The sequence below is a fragment of the Poecilia formosa genome, unplaced genomic scaffold (genome assembly GCF_000485575.1).
Source record: "Poecilia formosa unplaced genomic scaffold, Poecilia_formosa-5.1.2 Scaffold242, whole genome shotgun sequence".
Lineage (NCBI taxonomy): Eukaryota > Metazoa > Chordata > Actinopteri > Cyprinodontiformes > Poeciliidae > Poecilia > Poecilia formosa.
In genome coordinates, this window is record NW_006800181.1 from 501289 (window position 1) to 529021 (window position 27733).

At 38.2% G+C, this 27733-nt stretch overlaps 1 protein-coding gene across 2 annotated transcripts; it reads right to left on the reverse strand.

Moving 5' to 3' along the window:
* On the reverse strand, nt 1–27733 carry pik3r6 (phosphoinositide-3-kinase regulatory subunit 6). Of its 2 annotated transcripts, none has more exons than XM_007569569.2 (21): nt 27586–27733; nt 15201–15276; nt 14935–15039; nt 14476–14567; nt 14236–14304; nt 13778–13910; nt 12638–12707; nt 12332–12530; nt 11500–11647; nt 10041–10127; nt 9246–9486; nt 8307–8594; nt 6213–6312; nt 5459–5581; nt 4648–4755; nt 4430–4532; nt 4116–4183; nt 3830–3920; nt 3642–3703; nt 2830–2936; nt 1–2651 (listed from the first exon to the last, which is right to left on the reverse strand). In XM_007569569.2, the coding sequence occupies exons 2-21, from the start codon at nt 15238–15240 to the stop codon at nt 2495–2497; spliced, it is 2391 nt and encodes a 796-aa protein (XP_007569631.1). In that variant the 5' UTR covers nt 15241–15276; nt 27586–27733; the 3' UTR covers nt 1–2494. The 2 variants fall into 2 exon arrangements, with proteins under 2 accessions (XP_007569631.1, XP_016535929.1); XM_016680443.1 differs by lacking the exon at nt 27586–27733 and adding an exon at nt 18401–18477.

Genomic DNA, 27733 nt, shown 5'->3' on the forward strand with positions numbered 1-27733 from the left:
TTTTTTAAAGTGAAGCTGTTAAAAATGGAAAGACGTTAATATGCTACCTGTAATATATAAATATTGGTATCCAAGTCTAGTAAGCTGAGAGAAACCAAGAGCAAGGCAGATTTGTACCATCTAAAAAAAACCTTCCAATCTCAAAAATACTACAGCAGTCAATGGAAATACTTCAATAAATGTTTTCACCACATCATAATCCTGTACTGAGCCATTATCTACTCAGAAGCCAATGATTCGAAGTAGGAGGAAGTGCACAAACGATGATCTTGAAAATGTAACATTTAAAACCCAAAATAACAATTCATTTCAAAGTACAGAAGTATAAAATTGAATGAAAACAAATTTTAATTGCCATGAATCTGCTTCATATCAGGTAGGCCTTCATCATTAACAGCGTACATGTCCTTTTCTCAGTAGTTCATTGATGGTGGTGTAGCACTTCCTACCACTGTTTCCGCTATATTTAATCATCAGCATCAGCATAAATAACTAACCCAGTTTACTTAAATTGCTCTGGCATTTTTGAGACTGGGGTTTTTTAAGAGACTAGAAGTCCGTTTAGGTCTTAGCACCTCTTTAACAAGCTGTTAGCTTCAGTTTCAGTGTCAAACAGCTTACTGCTGCAGTTAACTAACCTTTAAATACAACCTCCGCTTCACTTTTACATTTGCCATGAAAAAAGAACAAAACCAGTAGTTGTGTCAGATCATAATCCTCCCTCGCTAAGCTGAGAGATATCAAATGGTGATTATGCAAATAGAATATTTCACAGTAATTACAAGTCTTATTTTGTGCTTTAAATATATACTTTAATCAGCTTTAAAACTGCTAATTTAGTGCAACATAAAATTTAAACACTAAAATATATCATTTAATGTATAACAGGTCCACTTCAATGCTGCAAGATGTTTTACTTGTATTTATGCACAGGTTATAACATGTTTGTGTTGTGTAATATCAGGTATGCAACCCTGAAAAACTGTCCCTGTAGTTAGTGCATATTGCCTTATAAGAGGGTAAATCAGAGGTCTAACAGCACCTTCCTAACTATTAATTTGATTATAATTAATAGTTGCTTCTGTCCTGAGTAATTCCTGACGATGATCATGCTTCTAGTCTGACCATGTTATGTTAGGTGGTTCTGGAAAATGTCTACAATCAAAATAAAGGCCAATGTCAGCAATTTCACCTTGAAACGAGTGTACATTATGCAACAGATAAGACAGGACTAGACGTCTGAATGGTAGCAGTAACAAAGATCCTGAGCATCAGATGAGATGAGAGCAGTAAGATCGATGTTCCAGCAGGTGGCAGGTCAGCTGAGAGTGCATTCTTGTATATTTGTGTGTGTGTCTGTGTGGGTCAGGAAGAAGGTTTGAAGGTAGTGTGTAAATAGGAGTAAAATAAGCATTAAGATCAGCTCTTCAAATCTTCTGCATTGTGTGATGCCGCCTTCACGAAGCATGTTCCCGGCAGATTTGCTGTTACAAATTCCAAATTACTAACTGATTAATTTTTCTCTTGCACTGAAATACAAACACTGATCAGCCACAAAACTAAACCTCTGACAGGTAATGGAAACTGATTAATGTTGGTACTCTACGTCATGATGCCATAGTAAATAGAAGGACATGTTTTAATATGGCTAACACTGTTTAGGAGAATACCAAGAAAAATGTCAAGGTGCCAAACACAGATGTTAGATCGTTTTTCCTCAAGTCCAAGTTATGTCTCATTTCTTCATTCCGAGTTCAAGTGAGTCCGATGACTGAAATTAATATTTTCTCATCACGATCACGTTGAAGGTCGGGATTATTATTAATTATTTTTTGGGTCTGCATTAGAGTTTGATGGATTCCTTGCTAAACAAACCAGATTTTCTCCACAAACAAACTAGAGGTTGAATAAAAAGTGGACCAAACAGGACTGCTGAAAATGCTCCCTAACTCAGGTTCCCATCTGCAGAACAAGCACAATGCATGACGGCCGCACTCTGAACTTCTAAATACGAGCGGTTTTATTGTGGCTGATCAATGTATATTTGGTTACTTAATTTTCTCTGCTGGTCTCTCTGGACAATATTGATCATTGATATTAGGCACAGTTAAATATAATGGATATCTGTGATCACTAAAGTGTGCACAGCAGGTTTTTCATGAAGAGCACAATGCTGATGTAGGTCAATCCCATCTTGCAGCGTGATAAAACTTCTTAACACTGTAAAACCAGTGGACTTGATGAGGCAGTCACTTGCAGAATTTGATCATATTGTGGTGCTTAAGTTACTTCTGAATTGAAAAAAAAAAATGTCTTTCTCAATCAATGTCAGTAAGAGCAAAGTGGCAGACGTGAAACACTTTGGGTCCAGGAGCAGCTCGTTAGGTCTGAAAGGTAACCGTTTTCTTTCTTTTGCTGTTGTTCTTTGAAAATCCGTTTGGGAGGACGACCATCGTTCCCGCTCACTAAACAAAGTGAGGATAGCTTTGACACATCAGTTGATAATGCCAGCAAATGTGTTGACTGGCAGAGGAAGAGTTTTGCTCATGTATTTGCTCAGTCCAGCATCTCTAGCTCCATCGGTGCAGAATTTGGACCCCATGGATTTCTGCACGCAGTAGCCAGGATCCAGACAAGGAGAGATCTCGATGCTACAATGAAAATGTTCAAATTAGTAGGTCAGTTTGAATTGCGCAAAAATGTAGCACCAGTGTGCGGAACGTTCCTAAGGCTTCAGAGTAAGCTGCATCAAGATTTAATCCCACGCATTTAAACCCAGCAATCATGGCTGACCTTGATTCAAAGGTGAGCAACAGCTCAAATCGTTACCTCTGCACGTGTTTGTAAATCCTCCGACTGTCTTTGTCCAGGGTGAGAGTAAACGATCGCCTCTCCAAGGTACGAATCTTAATGTTGCTTGTTCGAATCTTTGATTCCTGCCCAAATAAAAAAAAAGCACATTAGGTGCTTCACGAAATGTTTACATACAAATGCACATAAAACTATCATATTTCTCAAAACCTTGAACATATTGTGATATTACCACAAACATCTGTGTATTTAATTGTGATTTTTCATGTGACCAAGCAGAACACAACTGTGAAATGGAAGAAAAAAAAATGCTAAATGCGTTTCAACTTTTTCAAATGTGAAAAGTTTGAATTCATCCCAGTGAGTGAATGTTTGTGCTATTGCACTTTCACTGCTGTTACAGCTGCTATTTAAAATGTCTTTACCAGCTTTGGACATCTACACACTAATATGCCTGCCCAGATCTTTCTTTGTAAAAAAAAAAAAAACTGAAACTCAGACACAAAAGGGATGTATTATTTATAATCCAACTCTTATTTAAACTTCTTCACAACTCTCTAGCTGGCCTGTCGTCTTCCTTTGTCTTCATGATGCCGTTTGTTTACTATACACAAAACATCTGGGTTTGTACTGAGACACAGATGGACTATTTTTAATAATTAGGTGACAATCAAAGTATTTTATTTAGGGCTAAATGCACACCACACTTTTAAGTATACCATTTATAGAAAAATCCAAACCAATGTTTTAGTTTTCATGCATGAATGCTTTTGCAAGGCAGTTTATTTTAGTTTGGCGCTCTTCACTTCGGTGGTTCTGTCCTGACTCACCCCACTCGAGCCTTTTGTCTTTGATGGAGCTTCGTTCAGCGTTAGAGTCAAACAGTTCAGATCTACAAACAGAAAGGTAAGAGATTATTCACAGCAGACGAATGAGATGAATCAGAAAATGGAAATGCTGGTATTTGTGATTAAGCTTTATGTACAAAAAAAAAAAAAAGCTAAACTGAATACCGAACCTTCTGCTTCGCTGGAGGGAATGGCATTAATCTGAGCGCCTGTCGTTCGCGCTGAAATTCCTACATCAACATCTCGCCCACTTAGCGTCATCTGGACGCCACAGAGGAAACACACAAGAACAACAAGTAAGCGTCAGAGGCCACAAATAGAAGCAAACGCCAGAACACAAAGATTAGCAGAGATAGAAATTTACTGGCACTTTTGGTATTTGGTAAGGCATCTGGCAAAGATTCCTGTCAGTGGAATGTTAGGAGGAAAAGCTTGATGTAAAAAACTACGACTCACCTTTCTGTAATTCATAGAGATAACAACTCCACAGACTTCCCCCGAGCCCGAGCTCCTCTTATGTTTATCTGTTTGAAAATATGAATTATGTAGTTACATTAGCGGATCAGGGTTTGTGGTACGTCAAAAACAAGAACAAAGAGAAGATCGTGCAGCTGGAGTCTGGTTTAGTTTTTATTTTTTAGCTTTCCATATTTGTGATTAAGATTTGGTGACTAACAAAGAGTAGCTCACAATGGATTGAACCTGCAGGTGTACTGTGTAAAATATCTGAGGAAAAGCAATAGCAAACACCCAATGTGTTGTCAAGTCACCTTTCATTGAAGCTGCAATATGTTTGAACTCTGGGAACTCTATTTCCAGGTTAGTAAGGAACACATCTTCCACTGGATCCTTTGTCATGCTGTTGAATGTGATCTAACAGAAAAGGAAACTTTATTAGGACCGTAAAATATCTACAGAAGATGCTTTTCTTTTAAAAAATAAATCTAGATTTTAGATAAACGGCATAAAAAAAGCTGCACGTCTTTACCTTTACGAAATAGATGTTGAAGTAGACAGGCTGCTGGCCGCTGCGGACGTAGTAAGCAATGACATCAGAGATGAATGGGTCTTTCGGTCTCTCAGGATTCATTTCTTGCTGAAAGAGAAAAATCATGAAAGATTAATCCACCTGAAGTTGGGCCTGGTCACACTCAGGATACTAATGTGCTATGAAAACACTATGGGTGACACAAAAGAGCATATAAAGTAAGAATCGGATACTTTTTTTATTAATGAAAATAAAAAAATATATGTCAATCAAATCACTTCTAAATGTCTCAACAGACCAAGGATGCTCCTCTCTGTTTTAATTTGATCCTGGCTTTTACTGAGCAGGATATTTGGGAAAATGTACAAGAGGCTATGGTTAAAAATGACAAGAAATCTAGACAAGAGCATGTTTGGATCAACATCCAGAGGATTTCCAGGCCTTCTGACACACAAACATGTATTGTCATTTGCATTTCTTTTCCCCACATACAATGATTTTTCTGTTTCCTGTATAAGAATACAGTTGGGACAGTTTCAGCGGTGCTTACAGTTTCTTTACTTGTGGTTTTGGTAAATTCAGCACTTTTTTTTTTTCCTGGCAGAAATGTTGCAAAGCAACTTCCTGTGTTTGAGCTCAAGAAGAAAACAGCTGCAATACTGACAAGCTAAACATAGGATAATACAGTGATATTTGCATAAGATATATATATGTAAGGTGAGTCACATAAAAAATCTGGCAACACCAAGAAAGGACATAAGTGAATACTCAGGTAGTCTAGTTTCTAAAGATACATTTTAAGATGTCATACCAATTTAGCCATTTTATGAATCATGCCTCCCAAACTGTTGACGTTGCTGTTGTACCATGGATCCACGTTGCTCAAGTAGGAACCAAGAGTGCAGGAATCCCCCGTGGACTGATTGAGGTTTACCTACAAATAAGGAACGTGAAACTAAAAATCCCTCAAACAGCTATTATTAAAAATCATTGGAAGAGCTTGAAGTTTGAAATGTTCCGCATAAGAAAAAAGAGGAAGGTCTCACAGTGTTAAGCAACAAAAAAGGTTGTAGGAAAGCAGAGCTACAAAACAACAGAGATAGTAGGAGGGAGTAAGCCACGACCTAACATAACCTAAAATGACAAAATAATGTAGAGCAATGTAAGATTTTTTTTTAATTATTTCCACGTTTGCTGACAATAAACACTCAAAGTATGTCATAGCAAGCTGGTTTACAGCATTTCATATATGGTTACCATTATTTATAGAACAAATGACTAGACTCAGTGGATCAAATGTAGAGTTCAGCATCAAAAGAAAAAAAACAAAACATTGCGACAATAAAAACTGTGATTTTGTCTGAAACATAAATCTCCATGAATTACAGTGAGACATGTATTGAAGTTTTTTTTTTTGTTAAGAAAATGATGTCCAAGAGATTTCAACAACTACATAATAAGTCTAATTGTAGTAATTACCCATAATTAGGATTTCCCCCATGTTTCACAATTCCTGCATGTTTATTTACTTATGTAAGTGGGCTGGATCAGTGTGGTTGTCTTACCGTAACAGGAGAGACTGGCAGCTGAGCTGGGCAAACAGGAATGTAGTAGAACTGGAGACTGACTCTCATTGTAAGAAAAAGCCGCCGTGCTTCTCTCTTTCTGTAAAGGCCACAGGATAGATTCATCAGAAGCGTCAGGCTCGCATAGTTCTGGCAACTGTGGTGAAGCACGTGTTGCGTTTCAGGAAGTTACATTTGCAGTCAAAGAACTTCTGTTTATTTCTCAAGTCAGAAGCCGAAAGCAGGAAAACATTTGAGTTCAGACGGAGTTTTGCAAAGTCCTTCTGAATATTTCAGTGATGTATCACCGATTCATCTTAGGATGTAATGCCGTCCATTTAGGGTCAAAAGAGGACATGGTGTGTCTGATATCATGTATCTTTAGAAAACCACACTTGTTTCTTAATCTAGAGCAAGCTGTTACATCAACTGCTACAGCAGGCAGAAACTTAGAACACATATGACGTTTGCTGCCCTTTTTGAATCTTTGCAGCTATGAAGTTCTTCTGCTGCAATACCTTATATAGATATGGTAATATGTTTCATCATGGCAGCTGTTTAACATAGTTTTAATGCATAAACAAAAACCACTCCATCACAGTGTAATACAGTGGAGTCAAAAATGGTTTCCCTCCTTCCTGATTTCCAATTTGTTTGCATGTTTGTCACACTTACCTGTTTCAGAACACCAAACCAATTTAATTATAGTCAAGTAGTTGGTTATATGGCCCTGTTTGGAAAAGTGATTGACCTCTCCCTGTTAAAACATTGTGTGATGTATCATTGTCTCTAGTCACATCTAGGTGACTAGTGACAGTGAGAGCCGTTATCACAAATGGTGACGACCTGGAGCTGTGGTGATGCATTCCAGAAAAAAACAAACAAACATATAAATATGGTGGTGGTAGCATGATGGTATGGTTCTGTTTTGCTGCTTCAGGACCTGGAAGACTCGCTGTGATAAGTGGAACTATAAATTCTGCTGTCAACCAAAAAAATTGTGAAGGAGAGAGTACGGCCATATGGCAGGAAAATGATCCAAAATACACCACATCTGAGTGGCTGGAGACCGAAGACAAAATTAAGACTATGGAGTGGTCTAGTCAAAGTTCTGACCCAGATCCTACTGAGATGCGGCTGCACGTCCTTAAAAAAAGTTATTCATGCTCGAAAGCCCTTCAGTGTGGCTGAATTACAACAAGTCTGCAAAGATGAGTGGGCCAAAAATCCCCCACAGCTGTAAAAGATTCACTGCAGGCTGTTGCAAATGCTTCATTTCCGTTGTTGCTGCTAAGGGTGGCTCAACTGGTTATTAGGCTTTGGGGGCAATCATTATTTTTTACACAGGACCATATAGGTTTGGACTTTTTCCTCCCTCAATCATAAACAAATTTGTTTAAAAACTGCATTTTGTCCTGAATTCCTCACTCTGGAAGAATGGAAAGAAATTAAATCTATCAGATGGAAAGATTAACAGTCCCAATCCATTTACAGATGAGCAAGTTTACAATCCAGTGGTCAGTACGGGTATCCTGCGTTATTATTCTAACACAACATGCAAGAATATTGGTTTGATTAAAAGGAAATTGTAGTTAAGAGTTGGTTCATTTTGCAGGAAGTTTCTATTAGGTATCTAATTTCCTTTTGGTTTTGTACAAATAATGTTTCTTCACAATAGTACCTCTTTGTTCCTGTTCTGTTCTGTTTTTTTAAATTTTTTTTATTAATGTTTTTTGTTTGTTTGTTTTAAATGGAAATGTGACCTTGAGGGTATATCAAACTTTTGTAATCTTAATATTTCAATAATAAAGAATATATATAAAGTTTAAAAACAGCATTTTGTGTTTACGTGCTTTTTCTTTAACTATTTAGATTGGCTTATTGTTCTGAAACACTAAGGTGTGACAAATATGCAAATAAAATAAAATCAGGAAATTGGGACTATAATTTTTCACACCACTGTAAAATAAAAGGTAATTACGCTTTATCACTAATATTACCATGAATATGACTGCACATTCAATGGAACAGCAAACAACAGTCCCACAGTTGTTAACTCATTTGTTAAAAAAACATTTCAGTTGACACACTTACCTGTAGAAGTAGTAAGCCTTAGCCAGGCGACCCACAACTCTGTCATCTCCCATAACTACAATCTTTGCGATAAAGTGTCGCTGCTGCTTGGGGAAGTGGTTCTCCATCATGCTCATCCCCGCTCGCCTCTGCAGAGTGGCCGCTCTCCTTCCTCCCTTCCCTGGACCTCCTCCACTTGCTGCACTTGGGTTGTCCTCCAGCGTGTCTTGCATGAGCACCATGCCGTCCTTAGCCGTCGGTTTCAGTTTGATGCCTCCCCGCCGTAACAGCCTACTCGAGTCTTGCTCACTGGGAGGAAAGAGGAGGCACAATCCATATTCTGACCAGGATGGGCTTACATCACAACAATGACAAACTGAATATGGAAAGTGAAATGTTTAATGGCCTGCTCTAACGGCTGGCGAGAAGAGGAAACTATTTTTTTGTTAAAAATAACATCTCAGCTCAGCTTAAAAGTTGCCTGGGGGAAAAACATCCCCCAGGCAGGCAACACCAAAGTGGAAATGTTGAGTCATACCGAACCATGCCATGTTGGTGAAAACCAGATGAAGCATACCTGCATTTGTCAAGCGTGGAGGTGGAAAGCAAGTGCTTTGGGCTTGTTCCACAACCACAGAACATGGGCGCTACAATAACTGACCCCGCCATGAACTCTTCTGTTTACAACGTGTCAAATCCTGCCTGACAATAGCAGAAACTGAATCATCCTAAAAGTTGTTCTACAGGGAACTAATTTATGAGTAATGCAAACACTGTCTGCTTTTTGACATGATGCATGACTGGATAGATTGTGTTCTGTTTATCTAGTTTTAAAAACTGATGACCCTCAACGGGCTTGTACCTGATCCTAAAACCTTAACATCTAAATTTATATTTGGTATATAATTGTGTACATTTTCTTTTTGTGTTTGAGGATCAATAACTTAAATTATAATTTACTTTTTGCACTGTTCCCACGCTGAAATGATACAAGGGTTGTCCAGTGAAGTTGATGGAGAGAAATCCGAACTGGGGGGCAAGTCCTTTTCAATGCCACTGTCGTTGGACATAATGGAGAAGCGAGGCATGTCCGCTGGAGTGAAAGGTGATTCGCCGAGCTCAAAGTCCTCCTGTTCCTGGCTGAAGGAGGAGAAGTGTTCTGACACGCTGCTGGATCGGAACCACTTGGACAGCTCCCGCCCTGTTAAAGCAAAACAAAAGCACTGTGGTAGGTACTGTCCAAACAGTTTTCTCTGTTAACTTACTGAGACATGAGTTTTGCAAACATATTCAAGCTGGGGTTTTTTTCAAATTATGTGTCATTAGGACCAGAAACTTTGCATATTAACGCCTTTCATCACACATGAACCTTCAGTCAGGTGATAATTAGTCCCTTAAGTTCTGAGAATATAAACAACACTATAAACCATGACAGCTCTGCTGAACAGATCAGTAAATCCTCACAGTTTAATAATAACAGCATCAAATGGCCTCATATTGCAGTGACTTCAGCCTTCACAGTAATTAACTGACGCTATGCACTGTTAGAAAATATGTAAAAGATTTACATAATTTTAGCAGACCAGTTGTTGGTTTCTTTGTTGTAACAACGGATCTTGGAAAGAGATATTTTGCTGTTAAAAAGCCCATCTTATTCCCTTTAAATGGTGTCACATTTGTAAGCTCAATGGATTTGTGAGATGAGATGGATTAAGTTTTTTCACTACGTTCCCCCACAATGCCTGAGTGACTCACAGATATCCAGATCTTCTGTCCACAGGTAAAAGCTCATCTCAGGGTTGGGAATCGGGCAGTCGCACATCGGTCCTCCACACAAAGGCTCTGCAGCACACATAGAGGAAGATGTAACAATAACAACTAAAACAAAGCAGTTCCCAACATCCACAATTTCCCCTGTTGTCCATCCTTCTGTCTTCCGACCGGAAAGATCTCAGTGGAGGTTCACTGGATGTGTCGCTGACTTGATAAGAGCCGGGGGGGAAGAGTGGAAATAGATATCCAGAAATGCTAATAATACACACAGCTGACTGAACAGATTTGGACATGGAGGAAGTCAGGATGTGTTTGATCTCTGCAGCAGCCTGTGTGTCAACAAAAAGATGCCTAATGTCCACAAAATGAACTTGATTACCTGGGGCAAATTAATTAACAGTGATACTGTTATTACCACTGAAATGTCAAAGTTGTAGAGTTTTGGTATGTGCTAAATATGGCCCCTCATGTCCCACCTGGAAGTCATCACTAAGTAAATAAAAGTTTTTAAAAAATCTGTAAAGTATATGAATTTATTTGGATAGTCTGGGAGCCTGGTTACAGACAGTACACAGCTTAGAAAGTGTTTGAAGATCATCAAATAACTCAGACTTCTAAATCAGGTAATGATACACCCAGCAGAGAGGAGTTTTTAAGCTTCCCACCTAAAAACAAAAATGTAGATCTATAATGAAAACTACAGTTTACCTTTTTTCTTTCCTTCATATCCAAAGGAAAAGTTCAAGTGGTTACAATCTGCATTCCTAGGATGTTATTTTTCTGGGTGTACCAAAGGCCCAGACAGAACTTAGAAAGTTTTTAAATATGCTGCTGTTTTCACTGAACAGTTTTCAGTGGTTCTTGAAGAACAAGGAGACCTTTGGTTGTAGGTGATTTCTCTGATTTACTTTACTAGACTCAAACGTTGTGCCCAGATGTCATGTGATTGCTGAAATTGTCTCTTGTTTTTATCTTGCTATGCTTATGTACAGACCAGAACACTGAGTTTGTATCTTGGATAAATAAAGGTTAAATGAAAATGAAATGGAAAAAAAAAACATCTTCTCCATTTAGACGGTCTAATTTTTAATTCCTACTAATAAAGGAAATGCAAAAATAAGCATACAGTAATATCATACAGCTAGCCATGTCAAGTATTTCAAAGCAGTTTAACACAGGTTATCACAATGGTTGCTCATTTACAGGACCACCTTACCAGGATATCAGGGTTTTAGTATAAAGTATTGATTATCGTCGAGTCTGTTAGAATTTTAGATTACACAACCACCGCCTTCTGTGAGCTTCTAATTTCTGTCTTTATTCCTGTTAGTTTTTGGCATTCGCGGATGTTTGCAAAACCAGTGAGGCAAGATGGCTGAGAGTCCAGAGTGCAGTGTTGACAGAAAAATTGCGCCCTGCTTCTACGCCAGGGAGCTCATACCTGCATTAGAGTCGGAGACAATCTCGCTGTACAGCTGCTGCAGACGGCTGTTCAGCATCCCCCCTTCTCCTCTGTAGCCCTCCTCCACGCACTGCTCCAGAGTTGCCAACACTTCCTGAAAGTATGGCTCCACTTCTTGGCCCATGTCCTGTTCCACAACAAAAACAAACGGCCTTGAATAAACAGAGAGGTGGAAAAGGGAAACTAAGCATGCAGAGGATGGATTCATAGTAAAACATTGATTAGTCAAAATGTTCATTTGTCTGCTACTGAATGTGTCTTGCTGAGGCATCGTGTTAGGAGATGCAGCTCTGACACAACACACGTCACCAGAATATATGATCTGACCTGTAGGAGCAATCACTAACCTCAGTCATTTCAGGTAGCATTTCCACTCATAGGAAGCAAACTTGATCTTTATAGTGAACCCTGCGTAACAAGTGGTTTTAACCTGCATGATCTCCCAGAGGCAACAAACAGTATCAAGCGCCGTGCTTTATTGTTTTACAGTACATAAAGTTGTAGATCACGTCAATAGTAGAATGCTACATATTCATTTCGAACTTTACAGCTTCTCTCTTGGTTATTTTAAAAAAAATAAAAATACTTTTTTTTTCTGGTTTCACTTTATTTTCCAGCTACTAAAGTGACTCAACTTTCTGCATCACAGCAGAGGCTCAAACTAAATATTTAATAAGCTGCAAAGTCACTTAAACAGAAGAGGAGTGAGTGCACAAAATACACAAGACAACAGCAGAGGGATAAAGGAACTGGGAAACTGGGGAAAAAAGGCAAAAACGGACATCATTTAAACAGATGTAAACTCACTGACCCTGAGTGCCTGAGCCAGTTTTGGACCGTGGCAATGCTGTGGTCCTAAAGCCGCCTGTATGGTGTGCTGAACCACGCTACGCATGTGTTCTAACGGACTCTGGAATCCAGCCGAACCCAAGGCAGACACCTCAAAGTCCTCCACTACGGCGGGTATCAAGGAACCAGAGAAGACCTCCGGATCGGCTAGCACAAAAACCCTGCAGATAATTTAAAACAGTCATAAAGTTAGTAAGCTAACAGAATATTGGTTTCATTGAAACCGTAGCGCGGGTTTTGTGGAGTCAATTGATAAATGATAACTGACCTCTCCTGAAAAGGATAGTGCTCGTTTTTTAGCTTCTGCTCTGCTGTGATCATCCTCTGGTACATCAGGCCTGTTGATCAAACGAGCATTTAATGACATCATCAACCCTCTCAGCATGTCAGATTAAAGTACAACTCCAGCGCTGAAGCAACTCTAATTCATCTTTATCTGCTTTGATGAACAATATTTATCACAGAGGGTTGTTTCACTTGTAAAGAAGTCACTATAATTAGGTGTGTGTGTGTGTCTCCAGCCTTGACTCCTTTTTTCATTTAATCAGTTTTACAAACAAATCATGGAAAGCTGCATCTATTCAATAACAGACGCATAATAGTGTTACATTTACCTTTTGTCTTATTTCAAAAGGTAAATGTAACACTTGTGAATGAGGAAGACTAAAAGTTACCTGTCTTCAGTGTGACTGACAGGTAGAGGAAGCACAGAGATGAAACAATAAAAAAAATCATTTTCTATAACATATTTCGACTTGTCTGCACTTTATTGAAGCTGCAAAAGGGTGTGAGACAAAAACAACAAAAGTAAATAACAGTTCTGTCATTTTCAGCTTTCAGATTCTGTTGTCATTAATCATACTGGAATTGAAAATGTTTGCAGTCATTTGGAAATTTTACAAGTGGATCCATATTCTTTAGAGAAAGCATGCAGAGAGCGACGCTTGTGTTCACTAATCTTTATTGCAATAATGTGTTAAATGCTAATAAAAGCCACTAAAGACAATTTAAATTTCACCTCTGCAATCATTGCAGCTTCTTTTTAAAATAGTGAAACCCTGTTTTACAGTTACTGCTCTCTGATTCTCATGCGGTGACGTTGTCTATGCTCCTAACATAAACAAAACCTGATCACTCAGAGCAGTTTGTGGGTCATTATTCATTACTCATTTTGAAAAATGACCTAACACCTTCAGTGAGTACAATTAATGAAATTAAATAAGGGAAAAGTTTTGAATTCTGCCATCGCCATTCTGCTTTACAACAGATGTTTTTTCATCATTTGACATTATATGAGTTTGGAGTTTATTTCAGATGTGTTGCAACTAAAATATGGACGGTGTTCTGAGCAGAATTTGATTTATGAGCTGAACTATCAGTGATATTTGCACAAGAAGAGGCTCACTACCTGGGATGAAGCGTTCAGTTTTTATTTGTCTTGTATAGCTCAGGCCCACGGTGCAATAAGGCTGAGGATAGGTCAGTAGCCGCTTACAGAAGTCATACACACGCTTGTACAGCTCATCTGGGATGTAGGCTGTCTAAAATGACAAATCATAAATAAAAATCTTGGGTTAATGAGTAGAATGGGAATACAAAAATCTACTTTTATGGACGGTAAATGATACGTATCACAGTGCCAGTGCTAAAATATGAGGAAATAAACTTTGCCATGGACTAAATGCCAACATTTTATGTCCCAACTTCCTTGTTGGTGTTAGTTCCAGGAATTAAAAACATTCCTCTGGCTCAGTGCAAAAAAACTCCAAACATCAGATGCATCCAGGTAACAAAGAAGTGTTCAACAACATTGTGAAAAAGTAGGAACAAGGAGGTCTGTTGGAGCTTTTCGCAGAGTAACTGTACCTGAATGATGGCGTGCATCAGTGTGTGGAGCAGAGGAATGATGGATTTGCGAGAGTCCCATCTTTCCGCCTGAAGAGAAACATGCACAGATGACGTATGCATGATGTGACAAAAATAAATCTATCTCCTTGTTGACCTCAGGGTGACTAAAGCTTCCTTTCTGTTTGAAAATAAATTTTAGAAACAAATACTAACCCAGGGTGAAGTACTTCAGTTTAAACAGGAATTGGAGAACAGTACCTTTTCCAGCTCCTTTATCAGCACCCACAGCAGAGACAAGCTGTTGGCAGGATTGTTTTGAACCTTCTTGTGAAGTGTCCATCTCAGCATTCCTGCACACAGACACAAAATGCAAGGACTAAAACACATGGTGACTCTATCTCACTTCTATCTATGATAGCAGTGATCTAAGTTAGTCTGATGACTAACAACACAACAGCTTTCATACCACAAACAGGGTTTATTTTACAGGAAGAGTCACACTGGCTGCACTAAATGTCTGTTCACAGAGGAAACGTTTATGAGGTGGAATCATTTATGGGAGAAAACAAACCAAAGTCCTCAGCAGACGGCATTCTGAATGCTCATATGCCGAAACCCAATGAAAAACATTAAAGACCAGATCTGCGTTTGAACTTATAATAAGTAGTTACAACAGGAATTTGCTGATTATTTTCATTGTACTGGAATAGAGCCCACCTTTGTTACACCAGTCTGGGCCCTGCTGCTGGTCGGTACAACGGGGCAGCACAGCCTGGAGGCTTCGGTACAGTTCTGACTCAGGAACTGTAGGGGAGCAGTCGCCTGGCAACCAAGATCAAACATTAGGACAAAAGCTAACTATAATAACACACTTTTTTCTTGTAATAACAAATTTTAGTTTCTCAAAAAACATCCACATAAATATTTATACATATAATATCTGAAAAAGAAAAAAAAAATTCTGCTAAAACCTGATGCTTTACCTGTCGGCTCCATGCTACTCGAACTATCCCAGTGGGCCATGTTGGTCAGGACTCGCGTACATTTTGGTCCAATCAGCTGCAAAAACAAATGTGAAGTGTTACCTCTGTTCTGTCATATGTGTGAAAACACACCAAGTCCTCCTAGAAACAGTCTCATCTGGATTGGTGATCTGTTCTTTCCCTTTGGTTGCTCACTTAAGAGTGTATGACTACATGGAAGTGATGAGTGCAGCTATTAAAAGCTCAATTCTGTGGTAATTATTTGGGCTATTAAGATTCTCAGTATTTCCATGCATCTACCTCTGCATGAGGTTTTTGCTTCTTCCTTGAGTGGTTAACTGTAGTTTTGGGTAGAAGTTTAGACCCACACAGGATGGACATGAATCTCTTACTATGTTGGTCTTACATTCACAATTCAAAACCGTTCTTTTAGAAGTGTGATATTACACCATTTAGAACAGCAATGACTTTCCAAACCAGAAATTTGACTCTGATTATTCTCTAATTAAAGTATTAAAATGATGATTTAATGTCTAGGCAAAAATACAAACAGACAATTAAATATCATTTGGTTGTATTTGGTTTCTCAAATAGTTGAATCTGAACCATGTTTTTTGTAACAACAAGCTTCTGGGAACATTTTGGTTGGTTGTTTCAACATTTTAATCAAAATTCATAGTTTCATATGAACTGGTTGACTTTTGCCACTGTTGACTATGTGCTGGTTGACCTTTGTCAACCAGTCTGGGCTTTAATCATTAAGTTTTTATTTATTTATTTTTTTACTTTTTTTATGTTGCTGTTGGAAAGTCTATTCCAGAAGATGAATGTTAATTCATTCATAAAATAGTTTTGATGTATCTAGAAACTGTGTCATCCTGAAATAGGAGGTAGCCTTCCTCCTTCTTTATTCCATTATTTATGTACAATGCACCAGAACCACTGATGGGGAACAAGACGGTTGACATAATGCTATCACCACCAAAGTGCTTGACAGTGGTGTATCGTGTTCTTGGGTTTAAAAATCTCACCTTGAATCTTTCAATTCATGGTGGCCAAACAGCTCATTTGCTTGTCTGATCTGAGAATAAATAGTTCTATAGAAGACATTTGACTTGTCTTTGTAGGTTTATTCCAACTCCACAGCAATGTTAAACTTGCTTCGCTCTCGAGAGCAACACTGCTGCTGCTACAACTTTCACTTTTTAATAATAGCCTGCAGCTTTAGTGGTTCAAGGATTTCATTTGAAAGTGACAGATTGGGTCAAGTGGGTGAAACTTGGAAACAATCTGATGTTCAAACTGTACATTGATTCTGAATACACATGCTTACTGCTAATACGTTGTTCTCAACTCATGATTTCCTCTTTTTTTTTTTTTTCCTGTCATCACAACCTACCAACCAGTCTGCCCCTCGACTATTCGTATTTCAGAAAAGGTGTAGGTTTTTAGGGGAATATGAGGCCAATTAACTGTCCAATCATTACTGTATGATCAATTATTAATTAATCGTAGTTGGAATAGTATACCCAAACAATTATCAAAGGACTGCACACAACAAGTGATAATGTAATGATAATTGTGATCTGAAATACAATATGAGTCTAAAAGACAACAAAAGCTTTAACAGCTTAAAACTGTAGACAAGATAAACTGTGTATAGGTCTCAACACCCTTTATGGAAGTATGTACATTTGAGTCAGTCATGTAATTTCTGTGTTTTATTATAGTTGCTTATCTTTTTAGTGTGCCACTGTGTGCTTCCTTTTTGCTGCCAATTGCTGTTGAAATAAATCTTGCTACTGAGGAACAAATTAAAGATCGTTTTATACCAAAATAAACTGTGTCAGTACAAATATGGATCTGAAACGTACAAAATACATCTTTTACAGCATAAATAAGGATCTGATCCATGCAGATGTATTCAGCAGCAGCCTGTATAATTTTTGTCTTTCTGGTAACTGCATAATACTTTACTGACATCAAGTTACTACGGGTTTCTATTTCTCAGCTGCAACAATTCGTGCAAATGTGAATAGGTCCGTTTGTATCGATCTTGACGTAAATGAGTATCCTTGAATAAATAATTGTTCTAGTAATGATTGTGATAAAGTATAGACTTTTTAAAACAAAGTTAGTTGCAACTGATTTGATGTCAAGAGACTTTCACTAAAAACCACTTTTTCCAAAATTGGCTGACGTTTATAACTTGCTCACTGACATTGGTAACTCGTAACTCAATGTTATAAAACTGTTGTTTGCTCCTTAGTCTAATGTGTTTCACTGAAAGTAAATAGGTTCTTTAAAAGATTTATTTTTCTAAATTTCACAAAACCTTCCACAGTACTAAAAGCCATCTTACATCTCAACGCACTCCAAAGTGTTTCATATCTAAATAAGGACTATAGGTAACATCCACCCACACAAACGTCTTCACACGCACAACAGGACAGTGGTTCCTCTTCCTCCACAAAGGTGCTAAAATACACTCCTATAAATAAAAACAAAAACTACTTTAAGTACTTCATTCGTCCCAAGACCCACACATGTCCGTGACTCACAACTCAAACATCCACAACACAACTTTACATGCTTTGTGTTACAATAAAGATCTACCTTATCAGAATAGTACTAATCACAGGTCTTGTATGTTTGCTCTTAAATATAAATGCAGCTAAGAGATATTTTGTGGTGTAGTCTTCCGTAATACATTTACATCCAAAGAAAACTATAATATACAGGTTGCACTGAATTAAATCTGCCATTTACTACAACGTTCCAAAAATAAAATTCCTTATCCCACAAGTTTTACACATGAAAATGAGCTCTAAAAGCATTTAAATGTATCCAAACATTCAAACATAGTATAATGAAGAATGGAAACAGCCTTTGTAGTCCACAAAGGGGAAATTCAGGTCTGACAGTAACAAGAAATATAAAGGTTCACACAAAAAGTTCTTAAAATAATAATAAAAAAATATATATAAAACACATAATAATAATAATAATATACTGTACAAATCTACAAAATGAAAAATTAAGCAAGTTGACTTCAAAAACTGATAAAAAGCAAGACTAGCAAGAAGCTGCAAAAGCAAATTATTAGATCTAGTTTCTGAACAGCAGCAACACATGAGGCACCAAAGCAACCAAGATCTGATCCAATCAGTTGGAAATAGTGATAATAAACTCTGACTTACCCTGATCCATCTGGACTATACACAAGCCATTCGTTCACACAATACACATCCTGGACTGAAAGCAACATGTAAGCCAAACAGAGGCGTAGTGAGAATGAATGGTAGAGTCCGCGCACTAGTGACTTTATTTCCTCTTTTAGCAAAACGTGTGGGTTCATTAGAAGGAGATGAGAACTATCAGAGTTCCAAGAGCAAGTATGTAGGAGTGACTGTGTTTGTGGGCAAGTGTATTGTAAAGTACACTTGCCTGTATATTTCACCTTTCCAAACCTTTGCAAACTGGCATGCAGCCTTTATTTCATTGTTCTCCTTCAAACAGTCAGCTTATTGTTCATTTGAGAACAAAAGAAATACTTTGGCTTTGCGTTGTGTAAGAAAAGCTGCACACTGACACATGGTTAGCATCACTCTCTTTTAGGACGTGAATGCAACCTATATGACCACAGGTTTCCGGGTGCCTTAAAAGTTGATTTACGTCGTCTTGAAACTCTGTTCTCTGTTGGCTCTCACTTTTTCTCAATGCGTCTCATAACTAAATGTTATTTTTTCCTTTTTAAATCAGGTGAAGAATGCACATGCATCATTGATTTCGTGAACATGCACTGTGTGTCTATTTAAAAAACGAAGAAAAAAAAAGTTCTAATCCAGTGCAGAAACTGACACGCACAGCACTTCCTTTCTCTCTAAATGAGTGGGCAGATGACGCTCTATATTTAGATGGAGGCCAAAAGATGCTGAATTTGAGACAGAGACGGAGCTTTGGTGAAGACAGATTTAACAATAGATCCCACTCGTAATTCACAGCAATTCAAGGGCCAAATTAGACGGAAGCGACCACTAACATTGACTCCTTTGAATGGAACTTTTGTTTTTAAATCCAAGTGATTCTGTGTGCAATTCTTACACAAAGTATTTCCCTAATCCTAAACTAACCTCATTACTCATACACAGAGCAGGAAATGCATTAACACTGCCTCAAAAAGCCAGAGTATGTGGAGATATTTGCATGGCAGAGACGTAGCTTGCTGCATCAACACAAAGCTCTCTGTATTTTAGCAGCAAAACAGAAGGAAAGAGAGATTATACTAATGTAACTAAAACAGTGAAAAATGTGGCTTCAGCCAACAGAGAAAGCCAAACTTTTCACACAGCTGGACATTTGCACCTACTCACTCCAAACTGCGGTAGGCTAACTCTTTCATTGGACTGGAGCTCTGCATGCAGCAACCTGGATGACGTGTTAATAAACTCTCATCCTACAAGTCTTGTTACCAGAATTGTGGGTAGAATCAGTTGAATGGCCCACAAAGCTGCCAGGAAATACAAAGACAGCTAAAAAGCACTGTTTGAGATGCCAAATCCCCATACCAGTGAAACAAACTTCCCCCTACGACTGTTGATTGTTTGTGGTGAATGTGAATCAGTTCCTGATGTACGTTTCGGCCCCGCAACCAACATCTATCTGCTCGTTCTCCTGCACAGGCAGCTGTCACCGTGTGCTTCAGTGGTCAGCCTGAACAATGAGACCAAACAGAAAACAGGGGAGTTCATTTCCGTTCCGGCACGCTGCAGACATCTCAGAAAACAGGAAGGCCCCAGCAGAGCTGTGTGGAAGTGCGTTCATAGAGCAATAAAGAAGTGGTGTTTTTTAAGGTGGACGGGGGAGGGAGGGTGGAACTGTATTTATAGGTGGTTGTTTCATTGGAAATCCCCTGCAGTGTCTGCCACTGATGGGATTCACCGACGCTGACATCCAGACCTGGACTGGTCTTTGACGTTTGCACCTTTGACAGATGCCAAGGAAAACTTGAAAAACAGGCCTGGAGAGAGATGGCCCTTAGGCTTCCTGACAGGAAAGTATGTGTGAAATTTATTTATGGGCTGAGAGTGAAAGTTGATGCTTTTTTAATAAGGAAAGGAACAATCTATGTGGTGATAGTGAAGAGCAGTACAGCCACAAACATGCCCGTCATCTTTGCAGCAAACATCCACAGAGACAAAGACACAGAAAAACATTGCAAAAACAGACTTCATGTAGATGTGGTACGAGCTGCAGAGGATATCAATCAAAGAGAGTTCCTGTATTACGATACTGGACAATCTGAGGAAGCTGTCCTCCACCAGTGATGGTGTGTGCATGAACCAGGTTCTAATATCCTTGTGGGGACCTATTTCTGTCCACAATGTGGGGTTGTGGGGACAATTGCTCCTTGTAGGGATATTTTCTAGTGTGAACTGAGTTTTGGTTGGGGTTAGGGTTAGTATGTGTGCATGTTTAGATGAGGGGGCAGCAGATCCATTAGGGCTTTGCAAATGGGGCCACTTGATGCAGTACGTTAACACATGGTGGAAAGAAGTGAGTAATCAGGACAGATGTTACCTAGCACCAACATCTGCCCTGGATGATCACAACTACAGGTCTAAACACTGCTATACCTGTAGCTATATACAGAGCTTTATGCACGGATGCAAACCTGAAAATGCACAGATTAGTTTTGTAGCAAAGTACCAATCTCAGAATGTTGTCAATTTTTTTTACCTGCTATACTCTATTTTAGCTGGTTCAGATTTTTCTAGGAAAATTAAAATTTTTGTTTTCAGCCTTCCTGCCAAGAGTGATCATTGATTATTCGTAATAAGAGCGGAAACTACATTCTTTTGCATGTTTGAGAAAAACAGCTAATCTTTCCTGGTACATACTGACGTCAGATACTGGCAGAGGTGGGTAGAAACTAGTTTATGCCTTACTGTAAACTCAGCAAGCACTGAAAAACTTTACTCAGTAAAATAACTTTACTTTAGTCAAGTAAAGTTACATTTATTTCAGTACTTTTGGAGAAAAAAAAAACTTTTAGGAGTCGTTCTACTCCTACCGACTCCTACGTTACTCCTAACTTAGTTTTTACTTGAGTAATATTATAAAGTATCACTATTTTTACTCCTGCAGTGAGTAACTTTACTGAATGAAGGACAAGCTTGCTTTAACCAGACTTTCATGAGACACCTACAGTTTATGTTAAAGTGTGGCTTACTGTATGTTCAAAATTCATCAATTTAAAGTTATTTTTTGTTTGCTGAGCTTGTTGTCCCAAACCATGTATATTATCACTGGGGGTATCTTAACCTGCTGTAAGAATTGTTTCCATTAGTTTTACTTTGAAGAAAAAATACTTGGAAAAAGGTTTCTTCTACTCAAATTTGTTTTTGTTTTTTTGCAGTAGTATACATTTGTATTTATTCTTTTTTTTTTATCTTTAGAATTTGCATATTATGTCTGATTAAATCATTTTAAAATATTAAATCACATTCTATGAACTGAAAATGTAATATTTTTACTAAATATAAATTTTTACTCTTTCTTTAGTAATTATTGGTATAGCTACTTTGTACTTATACTTGAGCAAAGACATTTTAAAGTAGTGCTATTTTAACCTGGGTATAAGTTTTGGCTTCTCTACCCACCTCGGGCTACTGGTTATTTTTGTAAAAATAATGTTTATGTAATTTCCTGCTTCATAATAAATCTGAATAATGTGTGTTATGGCAGTATATAACAAGAAAACTCGTAAACATTTATTTAAATTAGAGCCAACTTTCTTCAACACATTAAACAACATTTTTAGAAAAAGTCAAATTATACGCATTATGTTTTGTATGTTTTATAGTTCAATCAAGTAACTATGTTACCTTCAGTTATAAAAATGCTGTATATCAAATATGACTTAAAAACTTTGACTTTGTAATTTATCGCCTTGAAACTGAGCCTCAGTCTGTTCTACTCTTTCTGAAACTCTGTCTTCAGGAAGTCATCACATCGCTCCTCTAGTAACCGCTTTACAGCGTTTTAACCAGCATCGCACTCAGAAATACCTTGTTCAATGAGCTCAGCAGAGGTGCAGTTCCACCAGACTAGCCTAATAGCTGCTGGCTAGTCTGGAGGAGCTGAGGGATGGGTGCTCTGTGAGGAAACTGCAGCTCTGCCTCGGTCTCCCCCAGTAGTATTTCACAACTCAATGGTTGCCATGGGAGATAAAAGGATTTCTGAAACATGCATGAAAACTCTAGGCAATTGACTCTGTCGGTATTGAAAACAAAATTAGCTCAGTTCTCCTCTGAAAAGCACCTGGCTCTGTAACAACTATTTTATATTTTGTTACAGGTTTAGCTAACAGCTCCTTGGTCTGCCAGGATTTTCAAAGAACTGTTTCTCAAGCAGACTACAGATAAAAATAAGCTGTTTACATACTCCTGTTATCAGTGTTCTTCTCAATGCAAATTTTCCTGTGGTATTTTCTGTTTTTATACCACTTAAATTTAAAATGTAACACGTCTTCTATATTTCTCTGACAAAACATTTGTAATCATTGGAAACTGCAATTGCAGCTACAGTTTCCAAGACCAAACCTAATTTGTATTTACCACCACAGCACACATACATATACATATTTTTAAGATAACTTAGATTATCTTAAAAAAAATGTGTGTGCTTTGGAGACACTTTTTTGAGACACTTTTGATGTAAACTTTGTAGACAAAGTTTACATCAAAAGCAGTTGATGTAAACTTTGTTAACTAACCACTGAAGAGCTAGTGCAGCTGGCTGCTGCCTCTGCTTTCCAAGGAGCCCACAAGTACGTGACAATGCCGAGAAATGCACACTTTTGTTTCTGATAACTCAAACTGAAAAAATAAAGTCTGTTGAAGATGCACACTGAGCCGAGTGTGCTTTTTAAATACTTTTCACACCTTTTTAAATGTGACAATTTCGGCATGTTTTTTGAGAATATTTTTTTTCTGTCCAATCCGAGTACAAATAAACAATCTGCAGTGAGTAGACAAAGTCTTACCTTAAGAAACATTCAATATTATTTATATTATCTATATTTAGTCTAACTATATTTGCAAGAAAATTCAGACATTGTTTATTCAAAGATAAAAAGAACTGAGGGGGAAGTAATTATTTGATACACCACAAATTTCAGAGTTTTACCCATGACCAAAGCTCTCACTGAGGGAATGAGAGGTTATTGCCCAAAATCTTGCCATACATGGCGCCATCCGTCAATACAATCAGGTTCTGACCATTTATCAGAAAATCACGTCCAAAGCCCTCCCATGCTTCAAGGTTAGGATCCTGTTTTTAAGATATTCAGCATTCTTCGTCCTCCAAACACAAGCGGAGTTACCAAAATGAGAAGCGGAGAGGTTACAGGTGGAGAGGTTGAGTCTGATTTACATGGACAGGTGTTTTTTATACAGGTAACAATTCCAAACAGGTGTAATTGATGCAGGTAATGAATGGATGATAGGAGGACTTCTTAAAGACAAACTAATATCAACCAGCAGAATTATTGTAGGTTGGTGGGTGCTCAAATACACATTTCATGCTGTAAAAGGCAAATTAATAATAATTAAAAGAATCATGCAATTTGATTTTCTGGATTTTTATTCAGAAAATTTATGAACTGTGGGAAAATTCTGAACTCAATAAAAAAGCAACAAAAGCAGCATGTCAAAGAGTAAGCTCATGTAAGAATGTTTCAATTGGGAAATATTGACGACATATTTTGAGGCACTTTGTGCTGGTTTCAGTTTAGCTATACGACTGAACTGCACTGACAATTTACACTCTGTTTTAAAGGTGATCAATTGTGCTTCCCTGAAGAGTATAAGATGGTTTTATGGGCTATTCCAGTGGTTCCCTAATATGTTTCTCAAATTCCCCCATCCTGCTTGCTTTAGGTGTCTCCTTGTTTCCAATTAACAGGCTTCTGCAGAATGTGATGGTTACAGAGGAAGGTCACGCAATCATTTGTATAAGTCTAGACCAGAGACATGTCTAAAACGTGAAGGGCAAAGCTACTTGACGATCTGGTTTGAGAACAACTAGATTATAAAAAATCATTATCTAAGAATCATTTTTCTTAGATAATGAGAATTTGATTTGTTCTTCCTATTTTGAGCTCCTTTCAGAATGAGGTCTCCTGTCACTTTAAATCCAAATAAGCTGTTGCTGGCCTCGCACTTCAACTCAACGTTTACACTCTCACTTTAAACCTGTGAAAACAGCTGTAGAGAATGTACAACTGTAAATCTTTGATGATCTTTAATTTTGCCTGGTCGGTCAACAATAAAAAAACTTGTCTTTTCCAGCAGCCATTGTACAGCGCATACAGCAATAAAACCAGCTGAGCAGCTCCAGCTGAGCTGCTAGGTAACGGGGCAGTGCCCGCTGATTTTGATCTAATTATTGGCAGGTTTTTGAAAAGGCTTGTTTTCCAGACACCAACAAAAAAAAAGCAGGTGTGGGTAACGTTTATAAAAAAAAAATATGTTTTTTGCATATTTGTTAAAACTGTCACTATGTCCCGACAGTATCATAACAAACAGATATTTTGTGAAAAAAAATTGAGCCCTTCACTTTCTCCCTGAGAAAACTACTGCCATCTGCAGAAATACTCCCAGTCAGAAACAACCAAACACATCCAGGATTGTCTTAGGACTGTCAATCACACTTGTGTACACAATCTCTTCTTTGCTTTCTGTTGCGCTACAGCTCCCCCCCATAGTGGAGCCCACCATGAATCCTCAGACTAGTAAGCATGGTTACTGGTGGCAGCGGATAGACAGCTTTCCTGTGAGGTTAGGTGTTTTTTCTCCACCATTAGCTCTCATATGCGTTGTGCGGTGAAGGGTGTGAAAAGCACTTGGTTGACGGTGCCAAGGCATTCCTCCTTTCTGACCGGGAGCAGTGTATTTCTGCAGATAGCAGGAAGAGGTAGAGGAGCTTCATTTTTTTTTTCACAGATTATCGGTCTCAAGTATAGCGACAAGAAAATATGTAAGAAAACATGATTTTATAAGTTACCTACTGTTTTTAAAGCACTCGGATTATTTCTAGAAGCAGTAGAGACCAACATGGAAGTATAAAAATGTGCAAAACGTGAATTTGCACATTTAAGGCCTATGTTAGCTACATCTACAAGCACAGCATGATGACAAATAGCAGTAGCAGTTAAAACAGAAAGAGAAACACGGTGACTACAGATCTGAGTTCAGCACAAGGAGGATATGCAAAAAGTATACTGTCTGTATGAAATGCTTGAGTAGTCCTGCTCACTAGGTATATATCCTGATGGAATGATGGTTGCAGAGTAAATGAAAGAGAAAATATTAGTTTGGGTATACTGTTAATCTCACTCCACATTTATAAAGCTTTAGATTTGTGCTTGCATATTTCAGATTTCCTCTGCTTTTCGTTTTATCTCTCTTAGACATTTCAGATAATCAAACAAGCAAACAAGAAAACTGGGAGGGGTTTAGGGATAAATGCTTCTGTGATAAGATAATTGTTAAATTACAATTTGCCAGTAACTAACAACAATTTTGGTCCAGTTTTACCAGCAAAATCCTGGCCTGATTGCAGTCATACTTGTGTAACCCAAAAATCACAAACACAAGCCAACCGATGATGTCCTGAGCAAAAAAGTCTCAGAGAGCAACACATCATGCCACAGCGTAAAAAAAACCCTTCAAAAACAACTGAGAAACAACGTAAGGGACATCTATCTGTCTGGAAGGGATACAAAGACATTTAAGGCTCCTGAACTGCTGAGAGCAACGGTGTCAACGTCAATATGGAGAAAATATGATGACTCTTCCCAGGAGTTGCAGGTCTAGATTCCAGGGCAACATCAGGCTCTTCAGGCCTCATTCACCTCCATTAAGGTCATAGTTCCACATTCAATAATAACAAAGAAACTTGGCAAAAATGGCTACCATGGAAGATACAAACTGACCTAAAAGAACATAAAGGCCCACCTCACATTTACCAAAGGACAACTGGACTATATTAAATTATTTTCGGAAAATACTATGTGGACTGATGAGACAACTATTTTTGTCCTGAAAAAAAAAAAAGCTTATGTAACTTATCAAATTTAGATTTGGAAATAGCATTGCTTTTGTTGGTGGCAACAACAAGGCAAGCCATGTTGTGATTAATGACAAGCTAATATTCAATCCTGGCCTTTTACCTTACCTGTTTTATTGACTAACATATTTTGCATTTGCTCCACTCACCTGTTTCCCCATCCAGCAAAAATTTGTATTCGAGTGATTTACGAGGTCAGAGGTAATTTCAAACAGTCATGTGATATTTACTGCAGAAGACGATCTTTGCAGCCATGATTACACTTGACGTCATGTCAACTAGTTTCTCAGCTTTAACAGAGTATTTAAATGTTAGCAAATGTTTTACCTCTTTGCATTAATCACTGTCTAAGAATATAATTGGATGACATGACCTGCTAAAAATGTAGTTATTGTTATGAGTCTAACTACAGATAGAAAAGCCTCACTCAATAGTTTGACATAAGTGGAACCAGATTATGGAGTTAAATTAGTATGTTTGGCAGAATGTAAACACGAGAATAACACTGACAGCTCACCACGAAGAAACCCTTGTCTATTTAATGAACAAATAGATCACTTGCACACATTAAGCTACCCTGGATCCCCTTAAATCTCCTAAACGGCATCAGGAAGCTCAGATCTAAAACAAGGAAGCTGCGGGAAATAAACAGCGGTGCACTCGGGTCCAGGAGACACAACAGGGGATTTGGTGATGCCAAGCACTTTTTTCACAGTCATTATTATCGTCTCAAGAGGGATAAAATTAACCCGCCGCCCCCGTTTCTTTCCGTATCAAAGGCCACAGGGTTGGAAAATATTTTAATATGTTTTACTAGTAAAACGGTGACGAGGGGAGGCATTTACAACCAGAGTGCAACACGAGCCTCGGCGTCTGCATCTCTGCAGAGGCATTTCTATCAGGCGCTGCTGTAAACTACTGTAAGACTTTATCTGCGAGGTGCGGTTACTTCTTCAATAAAGTTACGCTATCAAGATTAAAATGTCACATTTCAGCTTATCCGGGCAGCAAGACAAACAACAACATTAAATGAATGGCAGCAAAATTGGTAAAACTTCGTCGAATATTCACACTAAACAGAAGAAAGCTGAGCTTTTTTTTTCACTTTTGTGTATTAAGCGCATTCCCCCCTAAAATAAGAGGCTAAAATGTACATTCGTCGATAATTTGAGGGGGAAAGTAAGCCCTAAACAGCTTTCTAAAGAAAGGAATAAGTCTTACGTAATACATTTCAGAGTTTGTGAGCACTTACCTAGAGTGAAGTTGCTTAAACAGCTCCATTTGTTTTGTAGCAGGTGACTTTAGTGCGAAGTATCTGTCGGTGACACTTTGCTCTGCTCATCTCTCTCCAACTGACAGGCTAACGCTGAGCTGACACTAAGCCACGCCCACAGCGGGTT

What these genes read in the sequence shown, in the direction of transcription:
- pik3r6 (XM_007569569.2), bottom strand. Translation starts at nt 15,240, where the DNA reads ATGGCCCACTGGGATAGTTCGAGTAGCATGGAGCCGACAG. An exon ending in TGTCTCCGACTCTAATGCAG is followed by an intron (nt 10,128 to 11,499) that starts GTATGAGCTCCC and finishes TGTGTGCTGCAG; the next exon opens with AGCCTTTGTGTGGAGGACCG. An exon ending in GACAGAAGATCTGGATATCT is followed by an intron (nt 9,487 to 10,040) that starts GTGAGTCACTCA and finishes TTGCTTTAACAG; the next exon opens with GGCGGGAGCTGTCCAAGTGG.